Consider the following 21,100-nt stretch of genomic DNA (forward strand, 5'->3'; position numbering starts at 1 on the left):
AAAAGTGCATTTGCCTGTTGAAATACCAAATAAAAAATATTCTGACAGAGATTCCAAAGCTAAAATTTAGTGGCGCAACAACATCGCTACTGAAAAAAGAAACGATGGCACATGGGGTCCAATTCCCAAACGAATGACTCTCATTAGCAACAACATGCTGTGTGACCAGTTGGGCCTAGTCTGATTCTTGAAGAGATGATTCCAATGAACCGATTCTTTTTAGTAAATCAACAACATGAAGTGTGACCACTGTAGTCGGATTGTGATCAAATGTTTGTTTTTTTTTTAAGCAGGTTCTTGTTAGTAAATTAACAATATACAACGAGACCATGATTCTGAACAATTCTGACTCTCAAAAGACAGTTCTTTTAAGTGAGTCATCTACGTGCATTTGCAGTGTTCCAATTCTGAACAACTGAGGCCCTATCCCAAAAGTCACACTTCATGTCTTCTTGAGGTTTTACAGACTTAAAATGGCCGCCATGATTGAGTGGGGTGTCCCATTCATCATTTTAGCTTTCAGAAGGGTGCTGATACACACTTCTGCTGAGTCCACACTCAAGCAAGCTCCACAGCAGACTTCTACCCGACAGTCAAAGTGGTGTTACGTCACGAAAGTGTGGACTCAAGAGGAAGAGGGTTTAGGGTTCCATTTGGGACAGGGCTATACTCTCAAGAGCCGGTTCTGTTTTGGACTTCAATCAGTGTAATTACTGACTGGTTGTTCATTTGAGATTGTGTAGTTAAAGATACACGTTATGTGTTATGTCAATATAAATGCTAGTGAATGTGTACATTTAAGGGGAGATGTTCAAGTCTGGATGGTTGACATCACAGCCAAAAAGGGGGTTAGTGATAGTGTCAGCTGTGGAGGAGTGAATGGAGAGAATGAGAGGAATGGAGGGGCGGGCCAACAAGAATCCCGGGATGAAGTTTGAAGAGTTGCATTTGTGTTTGTGTGCTTTGCGATCGTCAATCACTCACATCCGCAGCCTTCTTCTCGGATATCTCCAGTTTCTCCTGGGCGTCCTTCAGGGCCTCTGAGTATTTATCCAACTCATCTTCAGTTCCCTTCAGTTTCTTCTGCATCTGAATCAGCTCATCCTCATGCTGGGAGAAAGAAACAAAGCAATATGAGAGTGGAAGAGATGTGTAAGATGATAGCACTATTGTAATACATCTTCCCCCCAATCACTTCAAGCTGGTCAAGTCTTTTTGCCCATCTTCTCCTGGTGATAAGCTAAGATACGCAGCTTACTAAAGCCATTCCTTGTCCTAATGTCAATACAATTACCCTCACTGGCAACCCCAAACCTTTCACACATCCTCAGCCCTATCTACAACTCCCTTCTCCATCTCTTAAGACTCTGTTTATCCGCCCTGCATTCTTCTAGTGGCAGATCACAGCATCGCGACTGCTGTTCAGTGTCTTCACAAATCAAGCTCTTGTTTCAAGAGGAGTAATTAGACAGTTGTCAGCACTGGGCAGGTGCATTACATTCTTAATACACATTTAAATGTTGTAAAATGACTTGCCTTTAGTTTTGGTCAGAATGAAAAAGTTTAATAATCGGAGAAGAGGGCCTTCTTTCAACAGGTCATAAGTGTCATTAACCCCTTTAAATTCAAATGAGAGATTAAATATGGGGTTTCAGTAATCAATTCTTAAAGGAACAGTTTGCCTCAATATATATATATATATACCGGAGTTCATTTTTTTTTTTGGCTGAATATTCAATCATTTAAAGGGATAGTTTGCCCTATATATATATATATATATATATATATATATAGATAGGGCAAACTATCCCTTTAAATGATTGAATATTCAGCCAAAAAAAAAAAAAAAATGAACTCCGGTATATATATATATATATATATATATATTGAGGTAAACTGTTCCTCTAAGTGTTCCTTTAACTGTTCCTGATATTCAATCATTTAAAGGGATAGTTTGCCCATATAGGGCAAACTATCCCTTTAAATGATTGAATATTCAGCCAAAAAAAAAAAAAAAAAAAAAAGAACTCCGGTTAGTTAGTTCAGTTTTTGTAATCACAACCCTTGACCTTTCCACCTCACATGTTTGCGTTGCTAATTTTATTCATATTATTTTAAAATTGTTCTTTTCACATTATTTTACATCACATATTGTAATGTAATAGCCTAACTAAATGTAGTTTATAAACTATGAGTCCAAAAGACACACTTTATAATAATGATTTTAAAACGCAACTGGAAATAATGAAAAATGCTTGTATGTAAATAATAATAATAATAATAAATGAATAAAATAAATAAAACTCTCTCTAATCATTCAAACTCAGTTAAAAGCTCGTTTAGTCTTAGTTCAGTGTTAGTTATCACAACTTTGACCTTTCGTGTTCCCCCTAACCTGTTTGCTTCTGTCCTCTGCTCCTTTCCTGTCGGTCTCCGCCTGCTCGGCCTGGTCCAGGGCGTTCTCCTTATCCAGCTTGAGCATCAGCATCTTCTTCTTGACGGCCTCCATCTTGGTGTCGCTGAGTAGGGCTCACGGGACAAGAAAAAGAAAGTGGCGGTGCAGTGGACGAGGACTACGAGTTTAGGGACAGGAGCCGGTCAAGTGAGGAACGTGGAGAGAGGAAGAGAGAGAGAGAGAGGGAGTAAAGTGGGGAAAGACCAAACTCTGCTAGAGATAGTGGGAGGGCATTTATAACTGTGGGCATCATGCCCCGCCCCTTTTCCATTAAACCCCACCCACACCCTCATTATAGCTCACCTAATACAGTCATGAGGCCTGTTTGGTGACTAATGAGGCGACGCTGTAGTGATGTTACGTCGGATTTCAGGACCTTATCTTCTCCACAATTCTGTTTAACACTAATGTCGTCGACACCAATAAATTCACTGATATATTCCTACTTTTCATTTCCATCTTTTGTTTTCTGTTACTAGATCTTCCCATTGTGGAAGAAAGAGTTGGAAGATGACAAAGACAAAAAGAATGGACAGAGCTGAGGTCCAGCTATAATAAGACAAAGCCGCTGTGTTTGTGACAGGCACAGGTGTCTGTGTGTGTCTGTGTGTGTGTGTGTTTGTGTTACGTTACATTACTAGCATCCCCAGCTGCACCGTTCCCTTTATGGCTCGTCAGTCGCCACAATGATCACTTTACAGGCTTTTTCCTAATATGAGGCACTGTTCTATCATTAACTCGCCTGACCACGTATAACAAGGCTTTGGGGAACCTCTCTTGATGTGTTCAACATTCCCAAACACACAGCCATCTAGATGATTTACCTCTCTAGATCTGTATTTATTCATAGCAAAGGGCTTATTTTGTTTATTTTATTTTTTATCATTGTTATTTGTTTTAATTTTACTTTCTAAGCTTCCCCACTATTGTACATCACATTACTATGTAAATCGTGTGACTAATTACAATTATAGACACAAGGCCTTCTTTATAATTACGATTTTAAACATTTTAGAATTAGTAAAGTCATTAAAAATATGAGATAACAAAAATATGGGATTTATGTTGGGATCAAATAATGCAAAACAAAATGCATTAAAGTGCACTGTAAAAAAATATTGTTGGTTTAACTTAAAAAAAAATAAGTAACCTGGTTGCCTTAAAATTTTAAGTTCATTGAAATGGAAAAATTGAGTTAATATGAAGGAGAATGATTTAATCGCCAGAAACTCAAAATATTATGTTATCTGAACTACATAAATTATAAGTTGATTTGACAAAAGAAAAAGTGTTGTGATTACAAATCATGAATATTTTTTACAGTAAGATTTCATATTTGAAGTATATACAAATAAATTAAAAATAAAACAATATTTTTTTTTCATGTAAGTTAAAAAAGTAACATTGGAATAGTTTATAGTTGTCTACTAAACTTGAATTAAAAATATTGTTGGTTTAACTTAAAAAAATAAGTAACCTGGTTGCCTTAAAATTTTAAGTTCATTGAAATGGGAAAAAAAAATGAGTTAATACAATGAAGGAGATTAATTTAATCACCAGAAACTCAAAATATTATGTTATATGAACTACATAAATTATAAGTTGATTTGACAAAAGAAAAAAATGTTGTGATTACAAATCATGAATATTTTTACAGTGACATTTCACATTTGAAGTATATAAAAATAAATTAAAAATAAAACAATATTTTTTTTATGTATGTTAAAAAAATGACATTGGAATAATTTATAGTTGTCTACTAAACTTGAATAAAAAATGAAGCTTAATAGACTGAAAAAATATTGTTGGTTTAACTTAAAAAATAAGTAACTTGGTTGCCTTAAAATTTTAAGTTCATTGAAATGGAAAAATTGAGTTAATACAATGAAGGAGATTGATCTAATCATCAGAAACTCAAAATATTATGTTATCTGAACTACATAAATTATCTAAGTTGATTTGACAAATGAAAAAATGTTGTGATTACAAATCATGAAAATATTTTTTTTACTATAAAAAGTAGGGAAATTCTCCTGTAGCATAGATTTCCACATCATTCATCCATCACTCTGCATTACCTTTAGAAGTAGGCCTACCTAAAGATTAGTGATAATATGAAAGCAATAGTGATTAGCCTTAGAAAATGAGTCATTCATGTGCATCTTAAACTAAGCGCTTGCTGAAGTGAAGGGACAATGGTGGTGTCGGGTTATGGCTGACCAGACTATTTTTAGTCAGGATGCCAGGCTAAAGTTAAAACTCATTGTTTAAGAATAAATCAAATACAATGTATTTGTATTCAGACTCACTTATTATACAATGGTATTCAGAAAGGAAGAAACAACGTTTTGTATTATGCACAAATGGAACGTTTACACAAGTCAATGCTTTATGATAAAGCTCTTAAATATATCACATAATTCCTGCAGTAAAGGCAGTTCATTGTAAGGGGAAAGGAACACTTGCACTGTAGAGCCAATGCACCACTTTATTTTAAGTGCTCCTTTTGTTTGATAGATGTAATTGTTCTTCTAACTCACTCTTTTGGTTTAGGACAGTGAAGTGATGGATGAGGTAGTGTGCGTGTGTGCGTCTGAATGCCAGCTATGCTGCCTGTGCAACCAAGCTATTAATACTCGTCTCCTGGCTGACATTGTTTTATGGATTAGCTGCTATCCAGGGACAAAGATTTGGATATAGATATTGAAATGTAAATGCACATATGCATTTTAATTATATATATTTGACTATTATTATCATTGTTATTTATATTAAAAAAAGGATAGAAAACTAATGAAAATCTGATTGTATGCGATTTTGGAAATAAATAGATCTTTGGAACACTAGATTTAATATAAAACACTCTTGGTAATTCGTAAATAGTTTATATTTGGCGTATTTGTCAGTAGAACCTCACTGCAGTACAAAAGATCCAGGGGGCGGAGTCAGATCCAGATCTGAGGGGTGGAGTGAGGTAGGTTTAGGGGTGGATTTAGGGCTAAGGGAGTGGAGATGGGTAGGTTTAGGGGTGGGGTTATGGATCAGGGGGTGGAGCTGGGTAGGTTTAGGGGTGGGTTTAGGAATCAAGGGGTGGAGCTGGGTAGGTTTAGGGGTGGGTTTAGGAATCAAGGGGTGGAGCTGGGTAGGTTTAGGGGTGGGTTTAAGAATCAGGGGATGGAGCTGGGTAGGTTTAGGGGTGGGGTTATGGATCATGGGGTGGAGCTGGGTAGGTTTAGGGGTGGGTTTAGGAATCAGGTGGTGGAGCTGGGTAGGTTTAGGGATCAGGGGGTGGAGATGAGTAGGATTAGGGGTGGGGTTATGGATCAGGGGTGGAGCTGGGTAGGTTAAGGGGTAGGTTTAGAGATCAGGGGGTGAAGATGGGTAGGTTTAGGGGTGGATTTAGGGATCAGGGGGTAAAGATAGGTAGGTTTAGGGGTGGGGTTATGGATCAGGGGGTGGAGCTGGTTAGGTTATGGGGTAGGGTTATGGATCAGGGGATGGAGATGGGTAGGTTAAGGGGTGGGGTTATGGATCAGGGGGTGGAGCTGGGTAGGTTTAGGGGTGGGGCTATGGATCATGGGGTGGAGCTGGGTAGGTTTAGGAATCAGGGGGTGGAGTTTAGGGGTGGGTTTAATTTTCTTAAATATACATGCATGGGTGTGTATTAATATATACAAACAGTGCACCCACATTGTTTATGTAAACACAAACTTTCATTTTGGATGCGATTAATCGTTTGACAGCCCTAATAGTTACATCATCTCATGAGAATGAATTTATAAGACTTCAATATTAATATTAATAATATAATTTTTCTGCTGGATAAGATAAAAAAAACAATCCTGATGATGTTGTATGCCAACAGTTTTTATTTGATCCACTTCGATATATCTGAAACACTGTATGAACATTTCAACAATGTTTCTGTCATTTTCAATACAAACATTTGTGTGTGACTTCAGTAAATCCTATGTTTTCTTATAGTTACTTCAAAACATGAAGAATATCATCCTACAATAATTTCTAAGACGTTGCTTCCTGAAATGTTGAACTGGCTAAAATAAAAGCATATATTTCAGCAATAGTCAGCCAAGCACATTTTGGCACATATAGTCAAGTAGTGGCAAAAAAACATTCTTAAACCAAATTAAAACATAAGCAAAACTATAGTTAAGACACATCAAATGTTGGCGTTACTGGCAGATTCTGGTGATGTGATCTATTTTAATCAATAAATCGTCTTTTATTTACAAAGTATTCCCCATTAACACACACTGTGGGTTGAGGAACCATTTATAATATCATACTACTCTATCATAATAACCTTCCTGGGTTTATTAAGATCATTGCTATAGATGTAAATATATATTCTTATATATTGCTATAAATTGCAATATAAGTCCTTCATAAAAAAATCCCTCAAGTCTCTGAAATAGTCATTTTTTTGTTATAGAGCCAGTAGTTTTGGTCCCAGTATATTATGTTGGTAATTTTCAAGTTATGGCTTCTTTCTAACTGCTTCAACATGCCTGAAACAATTGATCCTTCCATTCAAAATAAAGGAAAATAAATAAATGTAAAATAAAGCGCAAGAAAGAGACATTTCTTTACAATGACCTCTCACGAACAAGAACGTTTTGCATGCTCCAGCATCGGTACAATGATCTCACATACAGTACATAAATCTCAACGGTTTTTGCCGGTACCCTTGAGCTGGATCAGTTATGTTTGGTTTATTTAGATACTTTAAGAATTTTAAGACAACTATCAAGTGCAAAGTCCCATTATTTGCATGACTCCATCTACATCACGGTGCTTTGGCATATCCTTATTGGTCCGTGGATGTCAAAAGCCATATGTTTGGATTCCAAGAAGACATGTTGAATATTAACATGTCATAAACGGCCACACAGAAGCTGTAAGCAAAACTACTGGATACAACTAAATACTGTATGTATATAATGAAATGAATATTCATAAACTAAGTAAGATTCTTCCCTGTTTGGTGGAAGATCTGCTCATGGAGTCTATAGTCTGTTCCAGGCCAGTCTTGGGTTGAGAAATCAAAAATACATTAGCAGTGCGAAACCTCTCGGTCCCGGTCTGTCGTGGACTCGCTCTCTTCAGGAATGTCCTGCAGATCTGTAGATGATGAAAAAAAAAAATCAATTAAGTAAATAAAGTCATATTTAGACATTAATCTCAGAGATGAGACAGTTTTAAATTCTGAATTTTACCAAATGAACTGCTTCTAGACTACACAGTACAGATTCTTGATATACATTAGATTACAGTCCGAAATGAGCACAAATTGGCTTTTGGAAAGTAAATTAATTGTTTTAGTTGGCCAGTAACCTTTTGGAACTGCAACCAACGTATACAATGGAATACACCTTTAAAATATACAATGGAAAACACCTTTCATGATCAGTACATTTTCTCAATTTAAATGCTAAAGTTAGAAAATTGCTAAAACATATTATCAAGATCTAAAGCAACACTGAGTTCAGTACTATTATAATGCATACTACAAGCAAATAAAGAAAAGTATACAGTGCAGAGCAACAGAAATAAATACTGTTTACCTGCTATTTGCCATAGTAATTAAGTCTAAGTAATCGTTCACATGCCTTTGTAAGCAATGCATTTACCTAGACACTTTCATCATAATTCATCCACATGGGGAACAACTTAAAAAAAAAGATTTTTTTTCATTTAGTTATTTTTGAAAATGAAAATGCTTTAAGTTAAAGTTTAGGGTCAGTAAGATGTTTTAATAATGTTTTTATGCTCACCAAGGCTGCATTTATTTGATCATAAATACAATAAATAATACAATAATATTGTGGAATATTATTACAATTTAAAATAACTTTTCTATTTTAATTTATTTTCAAATGCCATTTATTCCTGTGATGGCAAAGCTGAATTTGGTGCTCAATAAACATTTCTTATTATTGAAAACAGTTAATATTTTGAGAAAATCATGATCATTTTTATGTTACTTGATATATATAAAGTTCAATAGAGCAGTATTTATTTGAAATTTAAATATTTTGTAACAATTTAACAGTATTTACAATAATTTTTGATCAATTGAATGTCCCTAAAAGTAATTAAGAAAATAATAATAAAAAAGTAATACTGTATGCTGAACACTCTTACATGCAGTATGAGTAGTATGCCATTTCAAACACACCTTAGGACTGTGATTATATCATTTCAAGAGGCTTTTCGAAAACTTCTGTGTGTATAAGTGTATGTACATAAGGTATGTTCATTGCGAATGAATCACTTGGTCTGGGTGAGACATTCAACCTGCAATTATCCACCCATAACACACACGCTTACACATTAGTAATCCACCTAAAAGTATACTTACATTTTTTTTTTTTAGATTAAGCAGGTTCTCCTGTCAGACAGAGTCTAGTGTGTGAGTCAAGTCAAGTGTTTCAACATGTGTTTGTTTTGCACACTGGTTGCACAATCGTGTGTAGGCTGAAAGTTTGCATCGTTCTGGGTAAAGTGCATCTACGCCGACTGTCTGATAAATATGTAATCATTTCATATAAAAATGGAGCAAAGTCAAAGCCAACAACTCCCAGCCAACCAGTCTCCTACATTCTGCTATACTCTTGTATCATTCTCACATAATAATTTAAACTTAATTCAATATTTAAATGTACATTTACTTACCGATTTATTTGTTAAGTAGCTAGCTATATAATAATATTTAACGTTATTATCTTAATATTTTGATTTTAATGTATTAATTATAAATATATGATAAATATGTTACCTTTTGAAAAACAACTAGATATATAATTATATGTATTTATATTATTTGTTATCATAATGTCGTTCTGAGTCATATGTACAGACCTCTGGGGCTTTCTGAACGAGGAGACACCCTCGAATCCACCTCATCGTCATCGTCATCATCATCAGATATTACGTCTACTTCCACATCACTGGATTCCTGCAGGCCGTCTGATTGCTCCATCGATCCCTGGCTAGCCAATGGTGTGTCAGTGTTGGGGTCAGTGTCACTCTCTTTGCGTGTTGGTGGGGCCTTGAAGTGAGGAAATGTAAAGCGAATGGGATTTGTGAGCTACTACATTGTAGGCCTTATATACTTTGAGCAAACACCACATAGTGATAACATCAAAAGTGTTATTCTATTCTATTTAAAAAAAGGCCATTATGTGCCCTTTTACAAAGTCTTGATTTTGATTTTTGGGTGCACTAACACACTGAAGAAAGTTGACAATGTAAAAAAAAAATTTAATAGATCCTCTTCAAAATGTTTTAAACTTGCTAAAAACGTGCTAAATTACACTAAGACGAACTCACCTGTGATCGTGTAGTTCCAGCTCCATCCCTTAGAGAGGCGCTATGGGTCTTCTGATCCCTGAGCTGTTTCTCCAGCTGGGCTCTGGCTCTCTCGCTTTCCCTGAGTTTGCCCTCGGCTCCCCTGAGGCGTCCGAGCTCCTCCTGCAGGAGACTGTGCTGGCGTTGCAGCAGGGCCAGCTCACCCAGCGAGCCCATGTCACTGGCACTATCCCGGGACAAAGAGCGAACTGTACGAGCCCCTGGGATGGCTGGGGAGACAGGGCTCTCTCTTAGGCAGAGCTCTAAGATGGAGTCCTGTCGTATCACCACACCCTAGGAGAGACATTTTTTTTGCCGCTTTACTGACATTAACGTTTTATTTTGGATCCTGTTTGCACATAAGTGCTTAGAAGATTTGATAAATGTATTTTGCAATGCACACATACCTGCAGAACGTGTAACTGAGCACTGAGATTCACCAGCCTTTGTGATACCTCCTGAAACACAAGACACATTTGTGATGCATCACATTAATATATAAGCCAAGAAGATTATAATATTTAATGGAGGCCAATATATTTTGCAGATGCATTTTTTCATAAAAAAATAAAAATTCATACTGATAGTGTAAGTAGCCTACTATAGAAGCTTGTTTCCGCCATAGAATAAAAAAAAATATATAAAAGGTAATTGCATCTTTTTATCTCACAATTCGGAATTGTGTGATATAAAGTAGAAATTGCGAGTTATAAAGTTAGAAGAATTGCGACATATAAAGTCGCAATTGTGATATAAAGTCAAAATTGCATGATATAAAGTCACACTTGTGTGTTATAAAGTCAGAATTGTTTGATATAAAGTTGTAATTGCATGTTATAAAGTCAGAATTGCATAATATAAAGTCGCAATTGTGATATAAAGTCAAAATTGCACGATATAAAGTCGCACTTGTGTGTTATAAAGTCAGAATTGTGTGATATAAAGTTGTAATTGCATGTCATAAAGTCAGAATTGCATAATACAAAGTCGCAATTGTGATATAAAGTCAAAATTGCATGATATAAAGTCACACTTGTGCATTATAAAGTCAGAATTGTTTGATATAAAGTTGTAATTGCATGTTATAAAGTCAGAATTGCATAATATAAAGTCACAATTGTGATATAAAGTCAAAATTGCTCGATATAAAGTCGCACTTGTATGTTATAAAGTCAGAATTGTGTGATATAAAGTTGTAATTGCATGTTATAAAGTCAGAATTGCATAATATAAAGTCACAATTGTGATATAAAGTCAAAATTGCTTGATATAAAGTCGCACTTGTATGTTATAAAGTCAGAATTGTGTGATATAAAGTTGTAATTGCATGTTATAAAGTCAGAATTGCATAATATAAAGTCGCAATTGTGACATAAAGTCAAAATTGCATGATATAAAGTCACACTTGTGTGTTATAAAGTCAGAATTGTTTGATATAAAGTTGTAATTGCATGTTAGAAAAGTCAGAATTGCATAATATAAAGTCGCAATTGTGATATAAAGTCAAAATTGCACGATATAAAGTCGTTCTTGTATGTTATAAAGTCAGAATTGTGTGATATAAAGTTGTAATGGCATGTTATAAAGTCAGAATTGCATGATATAAAGTCACAATTGTGATATAAAGTCAAAATTGCATGATATAAAGTCGTACTTGTATGTTATAAAGTCAGAATGGTGTGATATAAAGTTGTAATTGCATGTTATAAAGTCAGAATTGCATGATATTAAGTCGCAATTACGTATTATAAAGTCAGATTTGTGTTATATAAACTTGTAATTGCGAGAAATAAACTTGCAATTCTGACTTTTGCATGTTTATATCTTGCAATTCCAACTTTATAACATGCAATTGCGATTTTATATTACGCAATTGACTTTATATTGCGATTGTAAACTCGCAATTGTTAAATAAAAAGTCGCAATTCTCTTGTAAAATGTTTAATTCTGTGGCGGAAACGAGCTTCCATAAAATACAGCCAATAATTTAATCTGTTACAAACTATTTGTTTGATTTATATGTGTATTTTCATTTTGTATTGTAACATAAGACATAATCAGTCTCATGCATCACTAAGTGTTTTTCAAGATTTCAAGATCCAAGGTCCATGTTATATTGATTTGGAATCATTATAATCATGAATATATGCTATAAATAACAAAATGACTTATTTTTTTAATGTTGGTCTTTGTACTTATTATTGGCATTATGTGCAACTAATGCTGCATTTTCAAGATGCTGTATCAGAGTAGTTTAGCTTTTAAAAGCATGGTTGAGACTTCTGAATTCTATGCATTCAGTGATATTAAGAAAGGTTATTATGACTTCATTATTGACTGGAGGTCTTCAGTGTCACATGATCCTTCAGAAATCATTCTAATATGCTGATGTTCTGCTCAAGAAACATTATTCTTATTATCAATGTTGAAAACAGTTTTAATGCTTAAATGCTTAACCATGATGATACTAATTTTTTTCAGGACTCTTTGATAAAAAAAATCCAAATTTGTAAAAGTGTAAATGTCTTTTGATAAATTTAATGCATCTTTGCAGAATAAAAGTAGTAGTCAATTTGCTTGTCACTCTAGTTTAAAGAGTTCTAATGAAAAAGTAAAACAATCGCTTGTTTTTTTTTTCATCCCAGAAATGTAATCCGCATTTCCGTAGATTAAGCTCGGTCTGGAACTAAATGTTAGTACCTCGCTTGGTGACTTGTCCTCCATTTGATTCCCATTACCATCCTGTACAGAAACATTTTTTTTTGGATTATCAACACAATCATAATTCTGAACCAGTAGTTTCATTCAAAAGCTTTAATTTGTCAGCACACAGTGTCGATGAAAAGGGAGATAAAGTGTAGCTTTCAAGCACCAGTGGTGAGTCGTGATGGAGAGTTTTTGGTAGATTTAGGTTGCTATGGAAACCTGCGAGTTTCACATGACTAATTTTTTTCAGCATTACATAAAACTCAGTAATAGCATCGAACCATCTTATTATGTGCATAATTATTACATTTCATGAAACATATTTGATGCAGGCAGATGTGAATGTCAAAGACGGTGATAACAAACAGCTCACTAATATAGATCATTCATTATTTTTTAATAAAATAATGTTTTGTATACCTGAGCAGTTTGGTTCTCCTGAGAGCCATTGACTAATACCTCTTGTCCATCTGGAAGAACGGAGGAAGCACAATGGTCAGAAATGCGTAGTAGGTATATTTATTAGGGGTGTAACGGTTCAAATTACGGTTTGGTTTGTATCACGGGTTTAGGATCACAGTTTCGGTACAGTTCGGTATGTTCATCAAATGTTCAAAACACTACAATCAAATAAAAATAAAGAAAATAAGGACAATAAAATAAACAGAGCTTTTTAGTTTTTTTCAGGTAGGTCTAACTACTTTAACTAAGTAATCAAATGTAAAATAACACTTCATGTAATCTTCACTGTATAAATTAAATAAAGACAAATCCTTATTAAAGTTATTCAGTCAAGAAAAGTGAGTGATTTCGTGAGTCTTGTTGTTTGATTAACAATAAAAACACATAGCAGGAATATTAGGCTGCTGTCAATTTAAGACGAAACCAACGTGGTTGAACGATACTTTGTGACAGTGGGTTTCGGGAAACAGTTGTGACTAGCTAGTTGATTTCTCCATTGATGCATCGTACTATTAGCCTGGATGCCAGCCCGAACTCCGCCCACAACATTTTTTGGTCGGGAAGTTCGGTCTGGACTCGATCCATTGAGGAGTAATTATGATCAGTCAAAAAATGATCGGGCCAATCAAATTGCCAGGGCGGGCTTTATACGATGATGGACAGATGATCTGCGGGGACGTAATCATCACGTTATCAAAGAGCGCTTAACTGGTTTCCCTCAGAGATGACTGCAGCTGGAGAATTGAGATGTATAGATTCCTCTGTCGCGTCTTTTGTAAAATAAATCGACAGCGCATTAATTTTAATAGACAAACAGAAAACTGCAATCAAGGCTTTTGTCGATCGGAAAGATATTTTTGGCGTCCTTCCTACATGATTCGGGAAAAATAACTTATCAGCTGGCTCTGACGGCCGTTAAGATGATGGGACGTAATGAAAAGCCTGTGGTCGTTGTGGTTTCTCTTTTGGTGGCACTCATGGAGAAGTAAGTAAAAGAAGCAACACTCGTTATTTTACTTCTAAAATAAATAAATAAATAAATAAATAAAGTTAGGCTAGGTTTTGTATTTGAAAACTGCGCTATGCAAAGCAGTTGACTTACTGCGTTGCTCTGATTGGTTGTAGGTCTACCGACTATCCAATTGAGTGCAGAGGTTTTTTTTTTCCTGGTTCGGTTACGACACGCCTCATAACCAAAGCCCAACGGAGGAGTTTCAGACTCATATTCTCTCTAGAATATGACTATGACGAAGTCAGGTTATTGTACTATGGTAGTAATGTGAACTACGTCGTTGTACGGGAAACGCACCACTGATTAGGGCTGTCACTTTTGTGAAAAAATCCTGTTCGATTTTTGAGACATTAGTGTTCATTGAATCAATTGTAAAATCGATTTTCCATGTCTAAAGACTTTTCCATTTTCAACGCCAAATATAGTCAAATCCACGCTTGAGGGTGTTGATGATGGGCCATATAAGAGCATAAGGCACTCCCATCGAACAAAGTTTTCAAAGAGTGACTGTTTTGTCCACTTTTTTTTTGTTGTATTGGGAAGCCGTAATGTTCCCATACAAGAGATTTATATGATGCAGGCAGCAGCTCTATCAACTGCTTGTGTTCTTCGCTTGCCATGCTGAACTGCAACACACCAACACGTGAGGAACTAAGACAGAGCAATATATTTACATACTAAAAGTTGATTGGACAGCTACTCTCACCACGTGAAATTCATGTGGAGTCTATCCATTGAAAGAAATAAACATTAGCGGTCTGTTTTTTACGTGTTTGTTTCCCTTCAACAAACCATATTATAGATGCCTCGTCCGATTTGAGATTAACCGCGTGCCGAACCGTGGGTGGAGAACGGAATGGTTACATTTTTTACGCGAACCGTTACACCCCTAATATTTAGATAATCAGGAAAATTAAAGGCACATTTATTTATATATTGCATGTTTTGTTTTTGACACCTACTGATTACTAGCGCCCCACTGTGGTTGTGATGGCCGTTGGAACCGCAGGGCAGAGGAACCTCAAAACTGGATCCTAATATCAGCTCTGTCAATCTGTCCACTGTAGAGAGAGAAAAAGGTACATCATGACATTTTACAAGATATTATGAAAGATCTGAGAATGAGGTCAGATGATTTAGCTAAAAATGGCTGGTGACCTTTTCAAAATAGGAAAAAATAGAATAATCAAAACGAGATGTGCAGAGGCATACTGGCAGCAAGTATGAATATTATTATATTTTTCTTTATTTTATGTTGTTGTTAATGTTGTTAATACAACTAATTGTGTGTGTGTGTGTGTGTGTGTGTGTGTGATTGGACTCATGATCTGTCATTTATTTATTCAGAGGCTGGGTCAAATTTGGGTCAAATTTTTAATTGCTCAGATGCTGAAACTGATTTAAAATTAGTGTTAAAATTTGTATCTTTATGAAATAATAATAAAAAAATATATAATAAAACAACAAAAAATACTACCAAGAATATTTGACTAAATATGACTAAATGAAATCAGAATTGGTAAGCACATTTATATGGTTGTTAATTTTTTGGTGTGCCAACATTTCAAGTCTGATTCCAAAACTCTACCTTTGTTTCTGTTGCCATTCACTGCTTACTCATAGTGTGAATATTGCAACCTATTAATATGGGCGTTGAAATAAATGTGCACTAAAGGGTAAAAACAAGCCTTATGCAGGTGGAACACCCTGCTTCAGCCACAGATGTTACATCCTGTCTGTCTTACCCTCAGTAATGGCCTGCGTGAGCAGCTGTTCTCCACGCAGTGCCTGAGAAGACTCAGCTCTAAACAGGTTTCTGGAACAGGACGGCTGCATGACCTCGTAACCTCCCATGACCTCCGCCAAGTCAGAGAACAGGGTGACCCGCTCCTGAAGCAGCTCTAACACCTCCCTGTCCTTCTGTTGGATATCAGCTGAAACAGAGAGTAAAATATCATCAGCTTCTTAACGGTGTCAAAATGGTGGCTTGTTCCACCTTCAAATTCTGTGCAAAGATGTCATGACAACTCAACATGACAACAACTGTAGTGATTCATAAGAAAATAAGAATTAAAAAGTGTTTGCCCCAGTGCTGGGAGTGTCAATATGTGTGTGTAGTGTTTAAAGCCAACCTTTTAGTCTCCGCAGAAGGGCCTTGTCTTCTGTTTCTATAAGAGGGAATTCTTCTCTTGATGGACAGCTGTGTGATAAAAAAATGATGGTAAAGAAGAATAACCATTAGAAATGGTATTTTAAAATGGTTAGTTTATGTCCATTGGCATTGAAGTCATCTTTATGTTAGTTCCCCCAGTTTTATCAAGTATAAAGATCTAAAATGTACAGTCTTTTATTTTTCTCTTCTGGCAAAATAAACCATATATATATATTTTTTGTCTAAAAAAATGCTATTTAAAATGAAAATATTGTGCTAATGCTGGTATTTTGTGATTTTTTCCTCAAGGAAGTGGTGGGAATTTATTAATTTATTTAATTAGTTTAACTCTGATTTTTCGTTTGATTCCTCGTCTTTGTGTGCATTGCTACAGTCACTATATGACAAACAACGCATATTTATTATTAAAGGAACACCACCATTTTTTCATATTAAATGAAGTTCCTAAATGTAAGTTAGGGAGGAGCGAGCCCATCAAATCTTTCAATCAACTCTCTCTAGTATCAGCTGTTCCAGTATCCCTCCACCTCCATCTTAGGTTTCATCATTTAGCAGACACTTTTATCCAAAGCGACTTACAACTAAGGACTAAACCAGGTAGGTACCTTGCCCTTTAATTAACAGGTCCTAAATATAGCCACTGAGGGGGTGGTATATCAGAGCTCAAGTAGAAGCTGCATCATCTAGCCCCTCTCCAGTGGACAGCAAGACAAATAAGTTTAACCTAATATCCTAAAGATTTTATGGGCAAACAAACTCGTTAAACTATGTTATTCCCTTAACTAAGACGAGTTGAAACATACCTCTCTAGTCTCACTGCATGCACTCAATCTCTCTGATAGCACTTAGCCCAGTTTATTCATTAGGACCCAAACAGAGATGAAGTTATAAGTGACCAAACACCTCACGTTTTCCCTATTTAAATACAGTTACACGAGTAGTTACGTGACGACCAAGTATGGTGACACAAAATAAAACGTAAAATGGATAACTATAATGTATGGTGGAATAGCACTTGGGAGCATTTCGACTCGGCGCAGAAATATCATAATATCATCAATAAGAGGGAAGGGGGAGAGCATTTTTCAAGAGTGATGATATTACCGCACCGAGTCGAAGTGCTCCCAAGTGCTATTCCGCCATACATTATAGTTATCCATTTTACATTTTATTTCGCTTCTAACTTCTCTGTTTGGATCCTAATGAATGAACTGGGCTAAGATAAGTGCTATCAAAGTGTCGAGTGCACCCAATGAGACGAGAGAGGTATGTATCAACTAGGGTTGCCGCGGTGAGGAAAATTTCCCACCGGTTAATCGACGTGTGACAACACCGGTAATCCCGGTGTCACCGTGGAGGGCAGGGCGGGGGGGTTAAATAGCTTTTAAATGCGTGCGCGTTATACTTTCACTTTCGAAATATGCGTCAATTGCTTGAATGGACAAAAAAAAAACAACTCGCTGATAATAAAACTTTTATTTATAGACTTTTATTAGCATAACGAACGAATAAAAATAACCCCATGCATAGGCTGAAAAAAGTGAAAATCGGCAAAATGTGGGCCCAAACAAATAAGAACCATAAAACGTTTATTAACGAATAAGAAAATAAAATAAGCCTAAATAAATTACACAAAGTTTAAATGAGATAAAACCAATTAAAAAGAGACGAATATAAAATAAAAACTTCAAAACGGACCTTAGCCTACATAAATGACATACTTTCACTTTCGAAATAAGCGTCAATTGCAATTCAGCGTCAATTGCTGGAATGGACAAAAAAACAACAAAAAAAAAAAAAACAACTCGCTGACAATAAACTTTTATTTAGACAGCACTTTTATTAGAATAATAAACGAATAAAATATAGACAGAACTTTTATTAGCATAACGAACGAATAAAAATAACCCCATGCATAGGCTGAAAAAAGTGAAAATCGGCAAACTGTGGGCCCAAAAAAAAATAAAACGTTTATTAACGAATAAGAAAACAAAATAGGCCTAAATAAATTAAACAAAGTTTAAATAAGATAAAACCAAATAAAAAGAGACGAATATAAAATAAAAACTTTAAAAAGGACCTTAGCCTACATAAATGACAGCACTGTAAAAAAAAGTAAAACACTATAAATTGGCATTTATTAACATTAATATATATTGGCCAAAATATTGCCAAACAGGCGCTTTTGCATTGCGTTTTGACACCAAATCTTCCGCCATTATCTTGCTTTTCTGTAATTTGACTCGTTCTCGTCTCCACACCTGCTAAATGGAATCCTGATGCTTGCTGATCTGTGACGTGACGGCACGCGTTGCGCAGTTCATTTTTAATTATAATGCTCTCTTCAGAACTAAATAATTGAAAATTATTATTTTTAATTAATTCAAATAAATATTTTAGCAAAAACGAATACTTTAAAAACAAAAGTCAAGACATCGCGGTGTCACGGTGGGAAAGTGATGTCACCGGTGATGGGGCTTAAAACCGGTAACACCGTCAACACCGTCTATCGCGGCAAGCCTAGTATCAACTCGTCTTAGTTAAGGCAATAACATAGTTTAATATGAAAAAACGGTGGAGTGTTCCTTTAAGAGCAAAAAGAAATACAAAAATATTTGATAATAATTATTAGAATTATGTATAATAATGATAATATAAAGAAGTAATAAAACATAAACAAATAAAAAAATGTCCATGGATAAATAAATAAATGGATCTTCTATATGTTTAATTGTAGGAAGGAGTTCCCTCATAAGTGGATTGTGGTATTTGTGGGTTCCTGGCACCAACTGAATTAAATGAAATGAAACCACGATCTATAAAGCAAGCTATGCAGGGCTATAATGTAATCAAAAGCTATTGGCAACTCAAGCTTCCCACAGAACTGACATATGCCTTTTAAATGACCCACTCCTGAATTTTAAAGAAAGTGCGTTCATGTGATTTTCTAATTCCACGGTAAAGAGAGGGGTCCTAAAAAATGTCAAATGGTAACTGTGAGTGCTGTGTGGACTGTTAAGAGTGTGTTCATGTATGTACCTGCAGATGGTTTGCTGTATGTGCCGTAACCAAATGTTTCTGTCTTCTTTCGAGGCAGCATAGAGCTCATACATCTCAGGTGGGCTAGACTCACTGCTTATCAGGAACAACCCTCGCTCTTGATTGGCTATGTCTCGGACCAAGAGATTCTGCAGTGACACCACAGCAGACTTATCCTACAGAGAGGATGAGAAGAGAAGAGATATTGTCGTCAGGTACAGATTTTCGAAAATAAACAGCTTATAGCATCAAGTTTCACAATTTGAGGTACAATGTCTACGACATAATGTCTCCCGCAAATGTTTACTAATATTATATTTCACATATTTGTTATATGTTAATATGTTATATGTTAAATATTGTTAGCTTAATGCCTGCCCACAGACATTCGCAAAGAAAGATGATGATGTTTAAATGTAAAACCATAAAACCCATTCGTTAGGGCTTCTGAAAAAGGACGGAATTAGAAATCATTGGAGATTTATTCATAACGCTGTTCCTGAGCAGTACAATCCAAAAGTTAGCTTGTGTACAGCACATTTTACAAAGGAGAACGAGGGAGAGTACAACATTTCTGACAAGTGTTTGGCCAATCACAATGTACCAGGTCAGCTGGCCAATCAGAGCTCTCTGGGCTTTTCAGAAGGAGCGGCTTTGTTGAAAGCAGTGTTCTAGACAGACTGGGAATAGAGGTGCTGTTATAATGCACATTATATGGAAAAATAAAGTGTTTTTTGAACATTAAAATATGCTAACCTAATCTAATAATTACACCCAATAAACAAAGGAATGATCTTTTAAAATAGCATCATATGACCCCTTTAAAACTTTGAACAGAGCGAGAACCCTAAGTATGAATAGGGTTGGGTATCGTTTGAGTTTGAACGATTCTGATTCCGATTCCTTGTTTCGATTCCGGTTCCTAACGATTCTCGATTCCGATTCTTTTAAGAGGCAGGGTCAAAAAAGTTTAGCTAACCTTGCTAACCAACGGTCTTTCTGAAGGAAATAATCCTTTCTGAAGGAAATACTCCTTCTCTCACAAATACTCCTTTTGTCACAAATTTTGCAGAGATTTCGTTATTTTTAGAAAAGTGAAGCCACACTTTGGACCGCCGACGTAAGCTACTCATGTTCGACTCGCGTGGTTATGCCAACACTTCCGGTAGACGCTTCTGCGTTGGTGTTGTTCAGCGGTTTCTTCTTCCGCTCGACGGACTGTGAATATCGAAACTAGGAATCGAAATTTTAACTTTTGAACGATTCCGGGAAAAACAAAAAGTTAGTCCCGGTTCCAATCGATACTCGATTCTCGATACCCAACCCTAAGTATGACCACTACTAATATGGATACGTGACTTAGCAAGCAAAGTAACTTACCAAACTGGCAAAGATGTACCGTTGATCTTTCTCTTGCAAGAAAACTAGAATGTCAGTCATCAACAAAACCTGAACATCTACAACAGAAAGAAAAAGGGAAATGCTGTACATTAATTCCCCCACAAGCAATCTCCATCTCACTCTGACACATCACATTACACTTCCTCATAACCAGCCGCAGTCTTCTGTACCTTTGAGCCGAGAGCCGGGCGTTTTCCAGAGCAGCGTGCCTTCGTGTATCAGCTGCCTCCGGAGCAGTTCGGCTGGTCTGAACAAGGCTCCAGAGCGGAGTTTGGCCTCGGACCGCGGGTCGACCCGGGAGCGGATCTCTTGCAGCCGATGTGTCCTTTCTAGCTCCAACACCTGCTGGTCCACCGAACTGAGCAGCTCCCGCATACAAGACAACGCATGTGACAGACCTGAAGCTTCCTCTGGATTGTCTGCATTGTTACACACAATAATCAGTCCAGACCATTATGTGGCCATTAAATATTTAAAAAAT

The 21,100-nt window shown here is 36.0% G+C and overlaps 1 protein-coding gene and 1 long non-coding RNA gene across 4 annotated transcripts in view; both read right to left on the bottom strand.

The window, feature by feature from the left end:
* Positions 1 to 935: 935 nt before the first annotated feature.
* On the bottom strand, positions 936 to 2,708 carry LOC148970899 (uncharacterized). The gene is made up of 2 exons (XR_016147341.1): positions 2,396 to 2,708; positions 936 to 1,110 (listed from the first exon to the last, which is right to left on the bottom strand). It is a non-coding gene; the product is annotated as an uncharacterized LOC148970899 (long non-coding RNA).
* A 3,593-nt stretch (positions 2,709 to 6,301) lies between these two features.
* arhgef2a (Rho/Rac guanine nucleotide exchange factor 2a) overlaps positions 6,302 to 21,100 on the bottom strand; it is a 70,714-nt gene continuing 55,915 nt past the window's right edge. For all 3 annotated transcript variants that reach the window (XM_089122693.1, XM_089122692.1, XM_039678571.2), the window contains 12 exons: positions 20,790 to 21,038; positions 20,599 to 20,675; positions 19,219 to 19,394; positions 16,139 to 16,206; positions 15,752 to 15,940; positions 14,969 to 15,067; positions 12,953 to 13,002; positions 12,527 to 12,568; positions 10,234 to 10,284; positions 9,809 to 10,120; positions 9,338 to 9,527; positions 6,302 to 7,597 (listed from right to left, as the gene is read on the bottom strand). In XM_089122693.1, coding sequence (XP_088978819.1) covers positions 7,530 to 7,597; positions 9,338 to 9,527; positions 9,809 to 10,120; positions 10,234 to 10,284; positions 12,527 to 12,568; positions 12,953 to 13,002; positions 14,969 to 15,067; positions 15,752 to 15,940; positions 16,139 to 16,206; positions 19,219 to 19,394; positions 20,599 to 20,675; positions 20,790 to 21,038 — 1,571 coding nt within the window. In that variant the 3' untranslated portion in view covers positions 6,302 to 7,529. The remainder of the gene's footprint in view (positions 7,598 to 9,337; positions 9,528 to 9,808; positions 10,121 to 10,233; positions 10,285 to 12,526; positions 12,569 to 12,952; positions 13,003 to 14,968; positions 15,068 to 15,751; positions 15,941 to 16,138; positions 16,207 to 19,218; positions 19,395 to 20,598; positions 20,676 to 20,789; positions 21,039 to 21,100) is intronic.

Source organism: Pimephales promelas, chromosome 18, assembly GCF_988280905.1.
Source record: "Pimephales promelas chromosome 18, fPimPro1.hap1.1, whole genome shotgun sequence".
Classification (NCBI taxonomy): Eukaryota; Metazoa; Chordata; class Actinopteri; order Cypriniformes; family Leuciscidae; genus Pimephales; species Pimephales promelas.